The sequence below is a fragment of the Sebastes fasciatus genome, chromosome 8 (genome assembly GCF_043250625.1).
Source record: "Sebastes fasciatus isolate fSebFas1 chromosome 8, fSebFas1.pri, whole genome shotgun sequence".
Classification (NCBI taxonomy): Eukaryota; Metazoa; Chordata; class Actinopteri; order Perciformes; family Sebastidae; genus Sebastes; species Sebastes fasciatus.
In genome coordinates this window covers 21,180,535-21,200,612 of record NC_133802.1, presented here as the reverse complement: position 1 = coordinate 21,200,612, position 20,078 = coordinate 21,180,535, and the positions used below count along the sequence as shown (strand labels likewise).

General features: G+C 40.2%; 1 protein-coding gene across 3 annotated transcripts; it reads right to left on the bottom strand.

Moving 5' to 3' along the window:
• Positions 1-521: 521 nt before the first annotated feature.
• kcna10a (potassium voltage-gated channel, shaker-related subfamily, member 10a) lies at positions 522-18,601 on the bottom strand. 3 transcript variants are annotated; one of them, XM_074644235.1, is made up of 2 exons: positions 18,282-18,601; positions 522-4,425 (listed from the first exon to the last, which is right to left on the bottom strand). In XM_074644235.1, exon 2 carries the CDS (start codon positions 4,238-4,240, stop codon positions 2,510-2,512), a length of 1,731 nt encoding a protein of 576 aa, XP_074500336.1. In that variant the 5' UTR covers positions 4,241-4,425; positions 18,282-18,601; the 3' UTR covers positions 522-2,509. The 3 variants fall into 3 exon arrangements, with proteins under 3 accessions (XP_074500336.1, XP_074500334.1, XP_074500335.1); XM_074644233.1 differs by lacking the exon at positions 18,282-18,601 and adding an exon at positions 12,300-12,804; XM_074644234.1 differs by lacking the exon at positions 18,282-18,601 and adding an exon at positions 11,993-12,284.
• Positions 18,602-20,078: the final 1,477 nt, after the last annotated feature.

The window sequence follows — 20,078 nt, the reverse complement described above, 5'->3', positions numbered from 1 at the left end:
TATTTTACCTTCCTGACTTGGTACCAATGGATTCCTTAGGTTTTTCTAGTTTCATATGATGTCAGTATCTTCATTATAGTTTTAAAATCCGAGCCCACTACAACCTCAATATCGCAAGTTGCGTTAATGAGTTATAGAAATTAGTGGCGTTAAAACAAATTTGCGTTTGCGCTAACAGGCGTGTCTCACTCTTTTGCCATTTTTCATAAGTATGTTTCAACTTAAACTGTAGCTGTATTGTTTTTATAGTGATGCTCAATCTGATAACAAATATTGTGTTCATTACTTGGCAACAGCAGCTGACTCAAGTTTGATCAAAATTAGTTTTGGCTCTCCTGTAAACTCTGTAAACTCTGATATAACACACTTACGCCCCTTTGGCTCCACAAGCTCGATATGCTCCACCAGATATTCAGACATAAGCGATGTCACGAACATAACGCAATTTTGAGATAACATCTATTGTTGGATCCCAATTGACAAGCTACTTTTCCACTCTAAGATTTCTTTTATAATAGGTAAACATGTTATAAAAGAAATATTCATAAAACGAACCACCAGAAAATTACACTGATACAGCATAACTTAAAATAAGACAGATCATGGGACATTGTGGCCTGTGATGTCGTAACAGTTCCCTTTATTCATCAATTATCTTTGGCTTCTTCCTTCTCTTTCTTTTGTCAGTGTTTCTGATCATGGTGTCACTGAAAGGTCTACTTCCTCAATATGTTTTCCACTGATTGACAAAAATTATGACGCTTATAAGGATAGTATCTACCTCATAAACAGATAGGATCCACTATACTTTAGATATGTTGAATTGTATTTCAGGTCTTTGTTGGACAGCATTGTGGAAAATAGCTCTCACAAACAAATGTTAGAATGGAGGTTACAACGTCTACATTTTCAACCAAGCTGAAATCAAAAATACTGAGCATATATGCATGATAAACACAGGTTTTACAGTAAGATTATGTATGGCGAAGTCAACAGTATCCCAACATTACATAATTTAAGGCACTCCATTATAATACATAGTGTGGAGTCAGTTCGACTGCTAACAATAGTGGAGGATTCTTACCCACGCTACTCATCAAAGAGGATGAATAAATACAATAGTGATACAGTTTTAAATTAATAAATACAGCAGGGCTATAATCTAGAAACTATACACAAGTTACTCATTCAAGACACTTACAGAAAAATTGTGTTTTTTTGTAAGTATGTTATTTTGTACAGCCTTGGTCTTATTTGTGTAAGATTGGCCATCAGTCGGATCAGTTATGATTTTGCAGTTATCTGCAGACTGCGGCACACAACATACATTTTGAAGATGGAAAAAGCCATCAACCAAATTGTCCAATATAAATGTCTGTTCCGGTATAACATGACCTGTTGTGCACATTCCCTTAACATATGAATCATCATAAAATCAGATGATGTGTCAGCTATTCCAGCAGCAGAAAGGTCATTCCTATTAGCCGAACTAAACCACCTCTGCAATACAGTTAACAGTCACAATCATATGAACATTTTGGGTTGTGACATTTAATATTTCTCTTTACCTTTCGTTAAATCTTTAAGAACACACTATTTTAAGGCCTTTACACACCGGGGGTGTGACAAATAACGGACACGAAAATGCGAAATACTTGCCTACGCATATTATACATCCAGGGCTTTTATTGTGAAAGGTAAGAATGGAAGGAGTGGATCTGGTCTGCGCTGCCTTTGTCAATATTGAAAGGGTAATAAAGTTTGCCGTCTTGGTTCGGACAAAAGAGCCTCCCTGTTGTTGTTTCATAAATATAGCCACAACTCAACCCGTTATGCAAAACGAGATTGGTTGATGCCTTTATTCGTGGTGTGAAGGCTCAGAAAATCTAACTCGTTCCGCCAAAATTACTTATTTTTTGCTGCGTAATATTCGCGTTTTGTGTGAAAGTACTATGATAAAAACTATAGTTAGAAAAATATATTGACGTAAAAAACGACGCCGGTGTGTATCAGCCTTTAAAGTTGTGTCAACAGTCATTGTGTCCACAAATATCAACAGTGAAGCTGGTGTGCAAAATGCTATTACAGGATTAATGGCCAGGACAATTAAAATAAGACCAAAATTATATAAAGAAAATCCTTTAAACATACATACTGCTGAATTATGACAGTGACAGATTTCTTTATGTTTCTATGAAACTAAAAGAAGAGTGCTAAACTTAAAATATGTTGATATACAATCATTGACATGAACATAGGTGAATTCTTCAGCTTGTCTGTTATTTTCAAAGTGTCATTTTCATATTAGACACAAAAGAGGTAAGTACAGTACATCCTGTATATCCATATAAAACGTTTTCACTGTAGGTACAAATATTTTATCTCATTGATCCCATTAGACCATTTTTTTCAAGGGAAATCATTAATTTCCTCCATATTCTCCTCTTCTTTGATATTTCTTTCCTACTTTGTGGCAAAGTCTGTCCTTCTAAATTGTATTCTCGTACAGTTATTTCCCTTTGTCAGTCTGCCAGATGCCATTGGCTTTATTGAGCGAGGTGTCACTACCCTGTTTGGTACTTGTCTCAGTCTTCATGGCTTGCTCAACTCCATTAGCCAAGGGCACCTTGTCCTCTGCTTCCGTTTCTCTGTGATAGAAGTAGTTGAAGTTGGAAACAATGACGGGAACAGGCAAAGCAATGGTCAGCACACCTGCGATGGCACACAAGGTGCCCACCATTTTACCCCCCATCGTGATGGGACACATGTCCCCGTAGCCTACAGTGGTCATGGTAACCACAGCCCACCAGAAGCCATCGGGTATGCTGACAAACTGTGTGTTAGGCTCGTCTACCTCTGCAAAGTAGATAGCACTGGAGAAGAGGATGACTCCGATGAAGAGGAAGAAGATGAGCAAGCCAAGCTCGCGCATGCTGGCCTTCAGAGTCTGTCCCAGGATCTGCAGTCCCTTGGAGTGACGCGAGAGCTTGAATATACGAAATACCCTGACCAGACGGATGATACGCAGGATGGCCAAAGACATGTTCTGTCCTGAGTTCTCTTGTGGCGTCGAGACCATTTCTGTAACCACGGTTACAAAATAAGGGATGATGGATATGATGTCAATTATGTTCATGAGGTTGTGGAAAAATTCCTTTTTGCTAGGGCAGACCATAAACCTCACACACAGCTCAAAGAAGAACCAGGCGATGCAGGCAGTCTCGATGATGAAGAAGGGGTCTGAGAAAGTTGTGGGCTTCGTACCAGCTGGGGCCTCAGAACTGTGAGATCTAGATTGGTTGAAAGGCTGCACCGCTGTGGGCACAATTGAATCGTGGTCATCTCTGAATTCTGGCAGCGTTTCCATGCAGAAAATAATGATGGATATGACAATAACAAAAACAGACACAAGTGCTACACCTCGGGCCGCATTTGAGCTCTCTGGGTACTCAAACAGCAGCCAGAATTGCCGGTACACATCGTTATTAGGTAGAGGGATGTCAACGTCCTTTATGAATCCTTCATCTTCTCTGAACTGCTCCATGGCCTCACTTCCGAGCTCATAGAACACAATTTCGTCTGCAAACACATCCAGGGGAACGTTAGCCGGACGTCTGATCTTACCGCCTGACTGGTAGTAATACAAGATGCCGTCAAAGCTGGGTCGGTTCCGATCAAAGAAGTACTCGTTCCTCATTGGATCAAAGTAGTCCATCCTCTTCATAGGATCTCCCAGAAGCGTCTCAGGAAACTGGTCCAAGGTTTTGACCTGCGTCTCAAACCGAAGACCGGCGATGTTGATGATGACCTTCTGGTTTCCGTCGTCCAGCCCTCGTTTATCTACAAACAGGTCCTCGCAGCACTCCTTAGCGAGCCGGCTGAAGATCGTCTCACTCTCCTTAGTGCCCTCACTGTTTAGCAGCAGTTTCCAGTTGGAGATCATGCTGGCGCAGCTACTGCGCCCTCGTCTGCTTGGACTTGGCATGGTTGGGGACTGGGGTACTCCCAGTGTTTGTGTTTGTGGAATGGGCGAAGATGAGGTGGATTCCCAAATGCAGGAGGGCACGGGCGTACAGGAAAACTGAGAGGCTCGCATAAGGTAGTTGCTGCTCGGGCTGCCGTGCTCTGGGGGCATGTCCATCGTGAGAGCCGTGGTCTCATCGGCGTAGGTGTCCACCTCATCCTCAAAGCTGCCGTCAAGATCATCCAGACTCCCAAAGTCTACCAGGGCCACCTCCATGGCTGTTCAGCCAGCGCAAAGCCTTGGGACCCCAGGATAAGACAATCACACACACTCAGATGGACAGATGGGAGGATCAGTCACCAGAACCAGCAGCAGAGTACCAGCGCATCCAGTCTTCAGCAACACACTTACACTCAAAGGAAAAATTGAAGGCGCCCTCTGTTTTTTATTCCCTCCAATACCTGTAGAGTGAGAGACAGAGAAAGAAAGAGAGTCAGTGTGTTTAAAGGTTTGTTCTGTGTTAATTGTCATCAGGTGACAAGAATATGACGTTCGGAAAGCACATGTTCTATCATGACTCCTTGTTTCTTAGATACCCATCTCTCTGGAAACCAGCAGAGAGAGAGAAAGACCGGTGAGAGAGATACAGAAATGAGGGAACAAAGAGGAGGAAGAGGGTGAGGCAGCTCGAAGACGGAAGAAAGAAAGATTATAAAGATTTTAATCTATTTGAAAGAACTCCTTCGCTACTTCTTTCCACAGTTATGGAAAGATAGTTTTATTGTGGAGGCACTGCGATGAGTCATGTAACTGTGAAAAAGGAAATCAACAAATCTAAAACAAAACAGTAACTAATGGAGGGCTTATTTACACATTAAATAATCTTTTGGTCAAATTCTTGGCATAAATTTGTGATATTTTCTTTCAACTCCTAATCTACTGTAAATACACAATATCCCTGCACACGTTATTTCTCTTTCTCATACATGAACATAATCACAAACATAACACCTTCTCAAGGGCAAGGGAGTCAAGGTAGGTGACCTTAAATGACCCCAATGCAGACTTTAGAATGAGAGACCAGTGCAGGGTATCTGGGGCTGTGCATACATTAGTGCATAATTTACTGGCTGTACAGTGATAGCATGGGCCAAGACTCCTCAGGACACCTGGTTTCACATTTAAACTGCACCGTTCTTCTAGAAATCCACTCTGCTCCTGTTGTGCCATGTGTGTCTGAATTCAGATTTACCAGTTTAAAGATTATGTGCATTTGTCTGAATGAGCATCTTTGTGTGCAGTGTGCTTATATACATGTGTGTATATGTGTGCAGATGTTTAATTAAAGACTCCAGAGATGAGTCACCATCTAAAACCAGTGCCAATGATAGCAATCCTACTGGGAGAGAGAGAGAGAGAGAGAGAGAGAGAGAGAGGAGAGAGAGGGAGAGAGAGAGAGAGAAGGGCCGGCTGAGTGAATAAGGAGCATGACATGAAAATTGTTGGGAAGACGGATGTGGGTGGAAGGACTGGGGCGGGATGAGGACAGAATGCAAGAGAAGGAAAGGAAAGTGACAATGAGAGAGAATGGGAGTTGATAGGTGGGTGGATGGATGGACAGGATGATGAGAGAGCAGCCCTGACAAGGCGAGAGGGGCGGCTTATCAACCAGATGGCGATGAGGGGTAAAAGACACAAAAGCTGTGATGGACTGTGCACACAGGAAGAAGGCTAATTCAAACAGGTAGAGATGTTTAATGAGAATAAACAGAATCGGTTGGAGTGTAGGATAGCACTTATGATAAAATGATGAAATTAAAAAAAGTAGGTCTGTAATTCGATTAAAATGTTTAATCGCCAATTAATCGCACATTTTTAATCTGTTAAAAATTTACCTTAAAGGAAGATTTGTCGAATATTTAATACTCTTATCAACATGGGAGTGGGCAAATATTCTTGCTTTATGCAAATGTATGTATATATTCATTATTGGAAATCAATTAACAACACAAAACAATTACTATATTGACTAATATTGTCCAGAAACCCTCACAGGTACTGCATTTAGCATAAAAAATATGCTCAAATCATAAAATGGCAAACTCAAGCCCAACAGGCATCAACAGCTGTCAGTGTGTCAGTGTGCTGACTTGGCTATGACTTGCCCCAAAAGCATGTCTGTAAAGGGGAGACTCGTGGGTACCCATAGAACCCATTGTCATTCATGCATCTTGAGGTCAGAGGTCAAGGGACCCCTTTGAAACTGGCCATAACAGTTTTTCCTCGCCAAAATTTAGCGTAAGTTTGGAGCATTTTTTACGCTATGATACCATCATATATCATCTTCAATTGCTATAAAACTGAGCCTGATACAACCTAAAAATCGCAAGTTGTGTTAATGAAAGAAATTAGTGGCATTAAAACAAAATTGCGTTAATGCGTTATTGTGTTAACTTTGACAGCCCTAAAAAAACTTAAAATGATAAATGATAAATCAAATCAAACCCTCTTCTCCTCTTAAACCACATGACCAGAACAACGTCATTTGACCCTTTGAGCAACCAAGAACCTCTCATGATCCTAAAATAGAAGCCACAGAAGAAGCCACTCTTGGATCAATACTTGGAAATTAGCCAATGATATTGCTCTGCTCAACCAATTCCTGATGTGTTTCCAATAACTCAATATGCCGTTAATGTTTAATTTTTCTTAATGTAAGAGAAAGAACTGCCAACCCTTAAGCGTCGGTCTCGGAAAGTAATGGAAAGACGTACGATCGCTCTGACTCTCTCCAAAAAAGACAAATGGTTTCCAAAACAGATCAAGATGGTTGCACTCATTCACCTTTAATTACAGTTGTGACCCAGATGTGCTGTTGAGAGGGGTATGTTTAAGTTATGATTCTGCTTTCTCTTAAAAAAAAACAGAGCGAAATCTGACTCAAGACATGCGAAATGTGATCTCTGGGTTTTGAATTTGAATTTCGAAAGCTGCAATGCCAAGCTGCTCCATGCACTCTTTCTGTTAAAGGAAGAAACAAGGTAATGGAAACCTCAGTACAAACTGCCCAAACAACCTGATAGACAGAATAACAAATAAGCAGCACACAGCTTACCTTCCTTAGCAAGAAGTCTACAGACCACGTGTTTATGATATGCTGTAAAAAGCAAAAACAGGAGAGAAGGAGAAAACGGGTCCTCCACGAGTTCTGCTACGGCTGCAGCTTTGTGCTACCTCCTGAATTGACATCAGAATGACTAATCCATCACAGACTACATAGGGTAACCTTATGCTGGAGTAGAAACAAGAGCTGGGGCAAAGGCCACATGCGCACACACACAAGAACACATGCAAACAAGCACACACACAAGTCACAGAGAAACAAAGAAAAGCAGCAGAAAGAAATCTGTCAATATTGCGTGATTGATATTTTTTGTATGCAAGTGTGTGTGTGCGTGTGTGTGTGTGTGTGTGTGTGTGTGTGTGTGTGTGTGTGTGTGTGTTTGTGTGGCCATGTGTGCCATATGCTACGCTATCTCTCAGAGATCTATGTGATGTGCTCAAGGCCTTCTAGTCTGGAACGCTGCGATTAGATCCTCAGATCTCTCTCCATGCTTGACTTACTCACCCTGCACACAGACAGAGGCCATATCCATATCTGACTTATTCACAGTTTCACAATAAATAATTAACATTTAACAACTCCGTTAACATGTTCAACACGGCTGGGAGGAAGGAATGACGAGAGGGTGACACGGGCAGGAGGAATCAAAGCTGCCATCCTCACCCCACACGGCTTTCGAACCTTTCACTTTCAACGATTATTATCACCTCCTTTTCTTACTCTTTCTTTAACTAGAAGCTCCTTCTAAGCTGTACACCTTGTGAACATACATTTTCCATAAAGTTCAGTCTAATATCTTCCATCAGAGCAGGAAAAAAAGGAGGAATTGAATCTCTTAAGGGCCCCACTCCCAGACGACGTAAATGATCTTGTGTCAAATTCACACAACACTCGACACTTAGACGCACCCGACCATACCTCCCTGTCCTCACGCTGTAAAACCTATTTGTACACACAGGCATGTGAAGAAGCTGCCACTCCACTCTCATAACTCCTAGAGCATGTGTGAACAACTACTGCGGAGACAGCCTTGTCAACGCTGTCTAATCAACACGTCTCGTTCCGTTTCCAATGACATTTGTGAAACTGTGACAATAGTTTAATCCTGTTTTATACCCTTCGATTTGTTAATTAAAAGTACTCATGCAAGGATATGCTTTTCAGTCTCAGGAAGTGTCATTAGGAGCACAGTGAAGCCTTTATCTCTTTCTGTGGGACTTTCATAGTGTTTTCCCCGTCATACTCTCTTAAAATCATTGTATTATATTGTAACTCTCAATTTTTTACTGTACACCTTTGACTAGCATGTGTCACATACCTGCAAATGATCAAGCAAACAAAAGACAAAATTACAGAAAAACAATGTAATCAATATGGGCTTGATAATAAATTAATCCAGATGTTGTGCATCGATAGACAAGCATATGAACGTTTTCTACAGGAAAACAGGTACATTTGTTAATTAATTACAGGATGCATATTGGCAAAAGAAATACTCTTGCTTAATGAATAGGCTATGTAGATAAAGTGGAAGGAAGCTTAAACACCCAAACACAACTGTAATAAGATTGAAAACGATATGCATTTTAACATTACATAACCACAATCAAATGTTGTGATGTACTTCCATTTGATTAATGACAACATTAAAACAAAAGAAAGAAAAACACAGGCTGTCTGAGGTTCAGTGCTGAAGCTTTTGAATGATTTAACACGTTAGTTGATGGCTTACAACTCAAAAGAATAAATAAATGCATGAAAAATGTATAAATAACGAAGAGATATTTAAGATATAAGTGTATATGACATATAAATTATATCATATACTACAATACAGTGTTTCCCGTGACCCAATTCACCATAGGCCTTATCTTTAAATCGTGAGAATAGCGAATTTGTGCGTAAATGAACGTTCCTTACTATTTTTACTGCCATTTCCGCATCACTTTATATTATCTTGAATGGGTAAACCAGGCATTTCGAAGAGATAAATCACAAGAACTTTGTTTTATGCATGTGTTGAAAACATATACACATGTTAAATACTTTATAAATGAGACCAAAAAATACATTTAGGCGGAGTTAAACATTTTTTTCATCATCAGTAAAACAAAGAAATGTATGAATGTATGCTAGCCTTTCATATTAGATTGAATTTTATAAGTAGGCTTCAATTATCAGAAGACTCCGACATTCAGGCTCCCTCATGTGGCTCGAATGTGTACTCCAGATATAAATGTTAAATTTGACCCAGTCTTTGCGAAAGACTGCTACAATACATTCACATATGCATGGAAAAAAGACTCTGCCAGACACTAGCAGCTGTGCTCTGCAGCAGTGAGGACAAAAATGCGTCTGAAGAGGCCGTGTGACCTTGACTTGTGTAAGCACAGCATAAAACAGAGGTGTCACATGGGGCCCATGCCAACCCATGGTGGTCCGACTATTCTCACCATGCTATTAATACACGGGGAGTCATAGTGGGAGCAACGCATGAGATAACATCTCTTGCTACATGCGCACACAAAAATACTGTTCATAGTTGGTAGTAAAAAATACATGTGGGACAATGTGGGAATGTGTATCAGAAATATGCTGAGCTGAGCTACTATGCATTTTATGTTAAACTGACCGCTGTGACTTTACCACATGTGTAAACATGAACAGATGTTCAGGCAGATCTAGCTTAACTGCAATCCTCTGCTATAGCTGGTCGGAAAGAGATGCATGTTTATGTCCAATTGTTGACTGAGGAGGTACGAGACTTCAGACCTTTTAAAGCATAAAAGGTTTAAGAGCCACAGGGGTCAAGCCTGATACAAACACAGTCTATAACAGCCATTATGTCTCCCAAATCTTCAGCTCTGACATTAGCGGGCAGCTTTTTTGTTGTTGTGGGTTTTCACGTGTGTTTTTGTCTTTGTGCGCGTGTGTATGTATGTGTATGCAAAGTAATACTAAGGCTTGAGGCTTCATTAAAGTTTCAAGTGATCTTTTGCTTGCTGTCGATTCTGGTTAATATCCTACATTTTAATCTAAATGGACCTCGTTATCTGCTTTTGTCATCAGCCTTCAGTCACCTTATAACAGAAAATTGCCACATCCAGGTTCAGTTCTTCAATTTTCGACTGTAATCCCTGTTATTTATCCTTTCTGATATCTAATATACATAATAAATGGATAGATTACACTAGGCAGACTGTATTTTTCAGCCCCCTCTACATGCACATTTTGACATTCGATATCAACTTTTTTGATATTTGATATTAAAATGTGCATGTAGGGGGCGCTAGGTGGACTGGTTTTCTTTTATAGCAGGTGTTAATGAATTTTGATGCAGCTGTGTCTAAGTGCGGTAGCGACCTGTCAATCACAAGGTAGCCACGCCCTAAAGCATACCCTGCTTTATGGTCTATTTGACTCTAAATGGGACCTTAATTTACAAAATGAACATCATGCAGTATTGAAGAACACTTGAAACTAGCGACTGAGACCATAAACTCATGTTTACAATGTTATCTGAGGTAATAAATAAAGTGAGAAGTAGGGTCATTTTCTCACAGACTTCTATACAATCAAACTTCTTTTTGCAACCAGACGAGTCGCCCCCTGCTGGCTGTTTGAAAGAATGTAAGTTTAAGGCACTTCCCCATTGGCTTCACTTTTCTGACCCCGGAGTTGCCCGATAGTTTACATATAAGTCAGTCCAATGTCTTCATATAGCCTATATATGTTAAATTTTTATTCCATAATTTTTTTATGTACATTAATTATTATTCTAATTAACTAACATATATTTTAAAATATTTTCATTATGTAGACAGTTGATGTTCTTTACCCCTCTGTCTGGTCCCCCTAGTGGCAAGGAGGCCCTCGGCATGTGCGTAGATACGGCTCTGCTGATATATATGAATACTACGCTAAACTATATACTATATAAACTATATACTATGCAAAACTATACACTATATAAACTACATACTATGCTGTTAAACTATGATGCAATATTGCTTAAAGCGTCCACTGATGAAGCTGTTTTAATTTTACACGCCGCCTGCTCAATAAATAATAAATAACCTAAAATTTTCTCCTTTTCACTTTCCTCATCACAAATTGAAGTCCAAATTCTAACACACTTTACTGTTCATTATCACAAGAATAAATCCACAGTGTGCCAGATGTTGCAGCTGAGCCCAGTCGGTGATTCTGTTAAGTGCGCTCACACAAGTGTAAAAGCATCAGGGTTTTTTCTTCTGTGTAAAGAACTATACCGCAAGAGGCGTTCTCACTTCGAGGTAAAGTAAATACAGTATGGTTGACATTGTATGTTGGACCTTTTGTTATGTCGCTGTGATGTGGTGGCGGGGTCTCTGGCTGTATGAGGTCATTGGTTGGTAGAGTTGGTATTTTTGGACCAGAGTTTTGACCCTATTAAGCAGATTAATGTGGGCTGGGTAGCTCAGTGCTATAAGCCGAGGGATCTCTTCTGTCAGATCAACACAGATACTAGCGAGCCATCACAGATACAGAACACACACCCACACACACCCACACACACACACACACATAGGGTTGCCCGAGTCACATATTTTTACCTCTATATTTCTATATCTATCAGACAGAACATACAGAGCAAAACATTCACTTTCAACATCTTACAACTGATATGGCTTCAGAATCTATGTGTAGAACCTAAAGTGTATTTAAGGGGCTGATCACACCGAGATGCGTCAAATATGAGAAAGAGAGATTTTTCCCTTAATCACATATGATCACCCGGTAACACCACGCATGTATAAAGAGAACTAGATATACAGCATTGGAGGTGAGGCCCTGTTCATTTCTATGGAAGTTGCTCAGTGGCGCATGAAGCAAAAAAGTTTGACTTCCAAGTATAAAATCACCTGGATCATCTGGCGCTCTTCCACATCCATTGGGCCCATAGAGCAGGCGCAGTATTGTTTCCTTTAACTCCGCCTCCCAGCCCTCGCTCCAGCTGCTGTCTGGGTCTGGGTCTGTTTTTGAAGCGGCCTCGCCTGAAGTGACGTGTCTTGGTGTGATCAGCCCCTAAGGTATGCTTATTCCACGGATTTAGCATTACACTCATATTATTACAGTTGAGGAATAGCAGGTTTGGACCCAGGCGCAGAGAACTCTGTCGAGGTGGCAGCAGGTGGTGATTTGATGATGATTAATGATGAATAAACTTACAGAGTGCAGTCCAAAAACAGGCAGGCAACAGAGGCAAATCCCAAAACAGACCAGTAACACTGAAACACTGGGAAACAAACTTTCTTCAACAGGCTGGACTACGACAAACTGTCACGAGGAGAGGGCAGCACAAAGACTATACACAATGGACTAATTAACTAATGAAAAACAGGTGTGGCAAAAACAGGCGGGAAAACCTACAAAGACAGGAAGTAAAACCAAACATGACACATGAGGAGTGAACTTTCAAAATAAAACAGGAAACAGACTATGAAAAAATCCCAGGACCATGACACCTATGACACTGTCAGACTCAAAATGGATAAAGAAAACAGGATCAAACCCGATATATCGTCTCTTTTAATCCACACATTCTACTTCCTTGTCAAACTCTGGCAACTCCCAACGATGCAACTCAACCGCTGAGAGTTGAGTTGGAGATTCGGGTGTGTTGTGCAAGTAGCAATTGTCATGCAGATTAATTTGAGATGCAGCTCAGCACTGTGTGTCAAGTTGTTGTAGTCCTAAATCTGTAATAAATATGAATGAATTAATGAATTTAAATTGATTGTGAAAGTATATAATGATTTACAACATTGTGATTGAAGTATATGAAGTCCATTCCCATGCTCTATTATGTCTCATAAGTTCTTGCAGAAATCTTTTGGTTGATACCTTTTGTTAGATTTGACAATTTATCAGATTTGGTACTAAATTTAACCATTTTTTACCAATGGAGAATTGATAAAAAAATTATCAATAATCCCTCCAAAATACCACATTAACACACCAAGACCTTTGAAAACACAATAGAAAAAGCCATGACAAACTTGGGACATTTGGAGATTTCTTCCAGAATTGCATTTTTTGGCGATTGGATGGCGAGCAGGAAACTGCTCAGAAACCCCCTTATTGTCAATCTACGAAAGCCATACATCCTCTGAATGCCCTAGGTCTCTAGTTTGTGGCTGTAACGTTTCATGAGGCTGTGATTATCCAAGAGGTCACAACAGGTAATTTTATACAGTGAGGTCAAGTTTCAAAAAATGGTCTCACTACAATGACAGGGCTACTATGGGGACTCGCATCATCACACATGAATACAATTGGGCTCATTGGATTCACAAGAGTCTCAGCTTTACAATGATACTTTATGTAATTCAAGACCCCAGTATGCAGAAATATTCAGATACACCATTTTAGAATAGGCGAAAATACATTTATACTGCATGCAAAAAACTGCAAGCTTTTTGCCTAAAACTGCATGTGATTATCATAAAGTGGGCATGTCTGTAAAGGGGAGACTTGTGGGTACCCATAGAACCCATTTTCATTCACATAACTTCAGGTCATAGGTCAAGGGACCCCTTTGAAAATGACCACGACAATTTTTCCTCGCCAAAATTTAGCCCAACTTTGGAGCGTTATTTAGCCTCCTTCCCGACAAGCTAGCATGACATATTTTTCTAGTTTCATATGATATCTGTATCTTCACTCTAGACTCTAAAACCGAACCTGCCAAAGCCTTTGAATACCAGTAAAGTCGGTCGGGATCGCCCACGATCCAACGGGTCTCAAAGGGTTAAAAGAGCTAAAAATAGATGCGAAATGGACTCTCAATGATCTTCAGTGTGTGGCAGTTATATGAGGGGACACTATACTGTGTGCTTGTACTGTATGAGTGTGACTATGTGTGTATATGTGAGTGTGTGTGTGGCCTGCTATATTGAATTTCAGATGACCCAGCTACATACAATGACACTCTTTGACTGTGGCGGGTCATCCTTAGAGACAAGTGAGCCAAGATGAAACACTCAAACCAACGCACACAATTACACGCACAGAAATCACAAGTTCTACAGCAAAGGCTACACTGTGTATGAAAACCATGTCCAGCAATGCTGAATACATTACACATACACTCATGTGTTCACGCTATTAAATATGAATAAGTGCATATTGAAGTAGACCGAAGCAATGTTTGCTATTTGTGGATGATGACTGTGAGAATATTGGTTACTGTAACCTTAATTGTAATATAATTAATCTTGTTTTACCTTGATTATTTACTTTACTCATTCATGTTGTTAAGCTATGAAATACATGTTGGTATATTATATACTTTTAGAATACAGTGTATGGAAATTATCTTAAATAATAATTTTGGACTGCAGGGTTGTTACATTATCACTCCAGTAGTTATTTCATTATAACTTATTATAAATGCGAAACATTTAACTCGCCTGTAATTTTATTTCCTGATGCTGTTTCTCGGGGACAGTTGTGAGTATAAATGTGAGTGTGATATGAACACCATGAGCTGTGTTGCCATTGATTGCAGACGATTATTCCAAACTCAGGGAGTAGAAGTTAAAACTCTTCACCAATACATCATGTTGGATGGCACACGCACGTCACACTGAATTACAGTAAAGAGAGCTGACATTTTATTTCTTGACAAAATGCTAGAAAACATCTAAATATTATTTTGCCCATATGTCAGTCTGGGGCAGATTTATGGTCGACGTGCCGTCTCCGCGAGGCATTCAGAAGAGGTAAGCTGCTGATGCTGACATGGGTGTGTCTGCCGGCTCCAGGCCAAGTCCCAGTGCACAGCAGCTGGGACCAAAATCCTCCTTTGGCCTTTTGACAAGACACACACACACACACACACACTAACCCGGCACACACAAACAGCATGATCACGAGCACAGTTCAGCCAAAATCACTTCCTAATTAATGAAACACTTCCTGTGGAGCATCCAAAAATAGAACATATATGCCTACTTTAGACAAAACTGGAGGCTACAGGCTAACCAGCAGGTGCAGACTACGGTCATCCATTCAATCAGAGGAATTAATCAACAGATTAGAAGGCCATGAACTTGCATTGCAAAAAAAGGTTAACATAAACATCTAATAGTGCTGTTTGACGGAAGCAGACAGATAGCCTATACTGCCTAATGCTCTGGTTTCTCAAAAATACATATTATGTCTGAGGTATGAAGCCATTTACTGAATATAATCTCTATAAAGAGATTCTGCATTCACATGTAGAATCTGTTGGCAACGGGACAAGATTTTGGCATCGGAAGCGTTCTGGTTTCCGTTTGTAGTCCGAGTAGTATTGACCAATCACGTTCAAGAAGGCTTTGGTTGAATGCAGTTAAACCGTCCGTGTGGAGAGCAAAAGAGACAGAACGCATTTGCCGAAATACAAACTCGGAACCCACCGGCTATCGTCTGACGATGATTTTGCTTTTTATTGGTTTGAATTTAGCTTGTAAACTGTCTACTTGTGAAAAAATCCAATCGTACGCGTCGTCTCTCAACTCCAACTCCAGTCTCGCATCTCAAGTTGCTAATCGGACTGTAAACTATGAGCAGCGCACGGAAGAGGAAGTCTTGGCCCGGATATCCTCTGGTTACACCAGAACCCCAGAAATATAGCCCCTTGCTCCCAGAGGCTTATCTTCGTCAGACCGATAGCCGATGGGTTCCAACATTGCTGGCACAGATATTTGATGTGCCAGCATGGGTCTGTCTGTATTTAGGATGAAACTGTGAAACACACCCACCACACATGCACAAACCTAACCAGAAGCCAAGCATTATCAAAGCATAGCTGTGCATAAACAACACCTGCCAACAACTCTTTCTTCATGATAAAGACAGGATCAAATTATTAGCACATCAGGTCATACACTGAAAAGTAGGATCCCATTACTACATTAGTCTTCAGAGCCTTTAAGAAGCTGATTTGTCATAGCGAGCGATCTGCCTATCAAGATATTGACTCTCATAATTCTTGAAACAAGGCTAACTGAACAGGGAACAAGTGTTATTATCTTGAACTCCATGTGAATCAGTCACTCCTGTTCCACCAGCAAAATGTTGTGCTGTGTTTTCAACCTACCTTCCTCACACATCTCTTCTCAAGCGTTCATATAAACATCTCTTCGCGTTACTTAACATCTTCATTGAACTCTTCATGAACTCTGTCTATCATCATGTAGTAACAGGTTATTTGCCAAAAGGTTAAATAACACCATTTTGTTTTACCTCAAAAGCAATGAAACACACACCCACGCTCTCATCCCTCCCACCGTCTACCCAACCCACCCTGGTGTTCCTCCTCCACAGTGGGGATTAAGTCGGTGTCATTCACAGAAATATGATGCTTTTTTTTTTTTTTAGAAGCCTTTTTTGTGCCAGATCCAGACTAGGAAAATATGGCCATCTGGTCTGACTCTCTCTTACATATCACTAATCTCAGGTGGCGTGCAAACACATGTCCACGACATCCAGACACACACAGATGCCAAAATACACCATGCATATTTAGTGAATATCCTACCATATCACACATACTGCACTACTTTTGATCCCTTTTGTCTCCCTCAGTAACAGTTTTACTAACCTGGACAGCGTGTGGACGGACTCATAGCAGAGAGTCTACTTATGTACCAGTTTATGAGAATGTAACTGGTGTTAAAATGAGACAATAGGGGGTAAATTATGGCTTTCGGTTGGTGATCATCACAAGGTAAGAAATGATTGCAAAAATAGACCAAACATTATTTTTTTTCACTCTTTCTGTATTTAAAGACGCTTTTCATCAGGTCTCAACACCAAGAGAAACTTCCTTCACTATAAAAGATTTCTTATTCTTTTAAACAAAACTTTTGCTCCATCTCGTGTGTTACATCGACGGGTGTTAATGGATCACATCATGTTTGAGTTTTTCTGTGCGTGCCATGACAGGTGGGTGGAGGATGCAGGGTCAGTGGAGTTTTGAGGGGTTCATGGAGAACAATGAGGGAGTGAATGATGAGATGCTCACTTCAGAAAGTTTGCCTGCAGATGGATCACAGTTTGAACTTTAATCAAAATAGGGTATATGTGTGGAGATGGCTGCATGCAACCCTGCACCAGACAGAGGTAAATACAACATTACATCAAATCTTAAGGCAAACTATGGTTGCATTATTCCATTGAGGCATCTACAGTATATTTCAGTGTTTTCGACATAAACACAGGAGCAGAAAAAAATCAAGCTGAGGTGCTGGCTTTCCTCAATCCTGAACATCTTTAGACGGAAAAGAGGAAAACTAATTCAACATCACAGATGCTGTAAAAAAAAAAAGTCCTGAAGTAATGTGAGCTCAGCACAAATACAAGCTGGGATTAAGCCAACGATGGACATAATACAAAAAAAAGATGGGGGATATCTTTAGAGAGGGAAGGCTTACATAAGGATGAATAACTCTAAATTCAGTGTAATGGGGGTTTATGTTGAAAAAATATTCATCCTTCCTGAGAGCATCCCACAAAATGTCCATTATGAAGCTCAAAATTCATATTTTCAAATCAGTTACACAGACAACCTTAAAACCCCTGGTGAATAGACTCAAAAACGTTCAAACAAATGTGTTATCAAATGTGTAGTACCTTGTTCATGTTTTATATGACACAACTTTTGTCTGTAACACAGTTGACAAAAATAATGAATCAAATGTTTATTTTCATTAAAATATTTAAAAAGTTATTAAAGCTTAAGCTTGGCGATTTATGAATTTAGCACATTTATATTATAGTATATTATGGTAAATTATTTATCAAAAAAGAAAACTGATTTCCTCACTTTTTGGTTGACATGAAATGTACCCCTAATTATAGAATGACTCACATATCATATTAAGAAGAAGAAAGGATTTGTCCAGATGGAAGAATTAGCATTGACATAAAGAATAAGCCATATTCTGTTTTGTATAGCCTAAATGTTAATTTTTCATTTTTCCAATTTCTTTAGAAACAAATTCAGCTGTGATTTCTCTGTTGTTCCGGCTGCAGACAGGAGCGCCTCTCATGCAGCGCGACTGTGCAACAGCTGGTTGAATTTAAACTGCTGGATCACACAGGAACCTGTACTGTAGCACATGTTGGTACAGACTGTTGGAGGAGGAGAGGGAAGCGGCCTACCTTCAGTGAGATCCTACAAACTTCTTCTAGTTGTTGTTGGTGAGAGTTGTGCGCTCCGGGCCGTGCCGGGCCGTGCCGGACACATGGTTAGTGCGCATTAGTGCGCACCGGATCGACTGACCACAACGCGCGTCCTGCAGCCACCTCCGGGCTCAGCGCACCGACAGCAGGCACCGCCAAGGAGCCCCGGCCAATCACCCTGAGGCCAGATGTGACAGTGATATAACAACAGCATGATTATCTTTAATTTGGCCAATTCCCCGCTTGCAAAATCCCCTCTTTTTTTTTTCTTCGTCCTCCAAAGCAAAGCTGTGTTGCTTTATCTCGAGGGGAAGAGAGAGAGAAAGAGAGAGAGAGAGAGAGAGAGAGAGAGAGAGAGGAAAAGAGAGATAGATAGAGAGAGAGGGAGAGTGAGAGAGAGAGAGGAAGTGTGTGTGAGAGAGAGAGAGAGAGAGAGAGTGTGCGAGAGAGAGAGAGAGAGAGAGAGAGAGAGAGAGAGAGACTAAGGGGATTTAAAAAAGGCTTGTTTCCTAACCTCTGCCAGGCTGCCCCCTTATGCTCTCTTGACCACCATCAGTCATGATAACCTTCTCTTCACATTTCTAATCTCAATACTGAAGGATGAAACTAATTCTAATTTTTGTCAAATCAAAATGTCTATAAATTATAACTTTGCAATTTTTTGTTCACTTATGATGCCCCACCCCCCAAGACCTGTAAATTGTGACTTTGATATGTAAAATCAGTGGAGTTCCCCTTTAAAAGACTTTATACACACTTGATGTGAAGCGGCAGTATGTGACGGCCCTTACTAAAAAGAAGATTATTGAAATGTTCTATTAGTATACTACTTTTAAACTTAAAAAAGAGGGTATAATTTCAGTTTACTTTGTATGTACTTATCAGAGATATACTTAACAAAAGTATACATAAGTATACTTGGCTCATACTGACAAGTATAAAGAACAGTCTAAGTATGCTTGGCTTATACTGACAAGTACACAGAAAAGTCTAAGTATACTTGGCTTATAGGCCTACTTGTACTTAATCTTTTGATCGAGATATACTTAAGAAAAGTATAATTAAGTGTTCTTGCCTTATATGCAGAAAGGTATACTTAGCTTGTAGTTGTGCTTATGTTTTGATAGAGTAGCCTATTAAAGTGTGTGAGCTGGGATGAGAACATGTTGACTGTACAGAACGAGGATTGTGGGTTTTGTCTCCCATCACTTACACTGAAACTGCTTTAAAAAGAGACTTTTTCACAGCCAGTAAGGACAGGGGGAACAATTACAGCGACCAGTAACTCTTTCAATGTTCATATTTGCATATTGTTTTAAGATTTAAGACTTGAAAAAATGTGAACCTATCCTTTAATGCATTCCATATAGACATTTAATTTTTTTTTACAATTCCACCTGCACCACTTCATCTATTGCATAGCCATTAAGTGCAGGTCAAAAGGGTAAACAACGCCCAATGGCTGAATACGATTCACCGCATTGCTTACTGTCTTATTAATCTCCTCCCATCATCGCTGTTTAAATGGATGTGTCTGGAACAGATGCTTCCACCGGCTGACCCCTGGACCTGCCTGCAGCCTCAGGCTGGGGAGGGGACGCCACTGTCTGGCTCCTGTCTGACTGAGCATGGATTGGTACACAGTCACATGTGGAGTGGAGTGCATACAGTATGGATAGGCTTCCCTCTGCAGGCTTCTGGTGGCACTGCACTTTGTTTACTCTTCAGGTCTTATAGTTCTTAAATTTAAGTTTTGATTTTGTTTGCATTTATTTG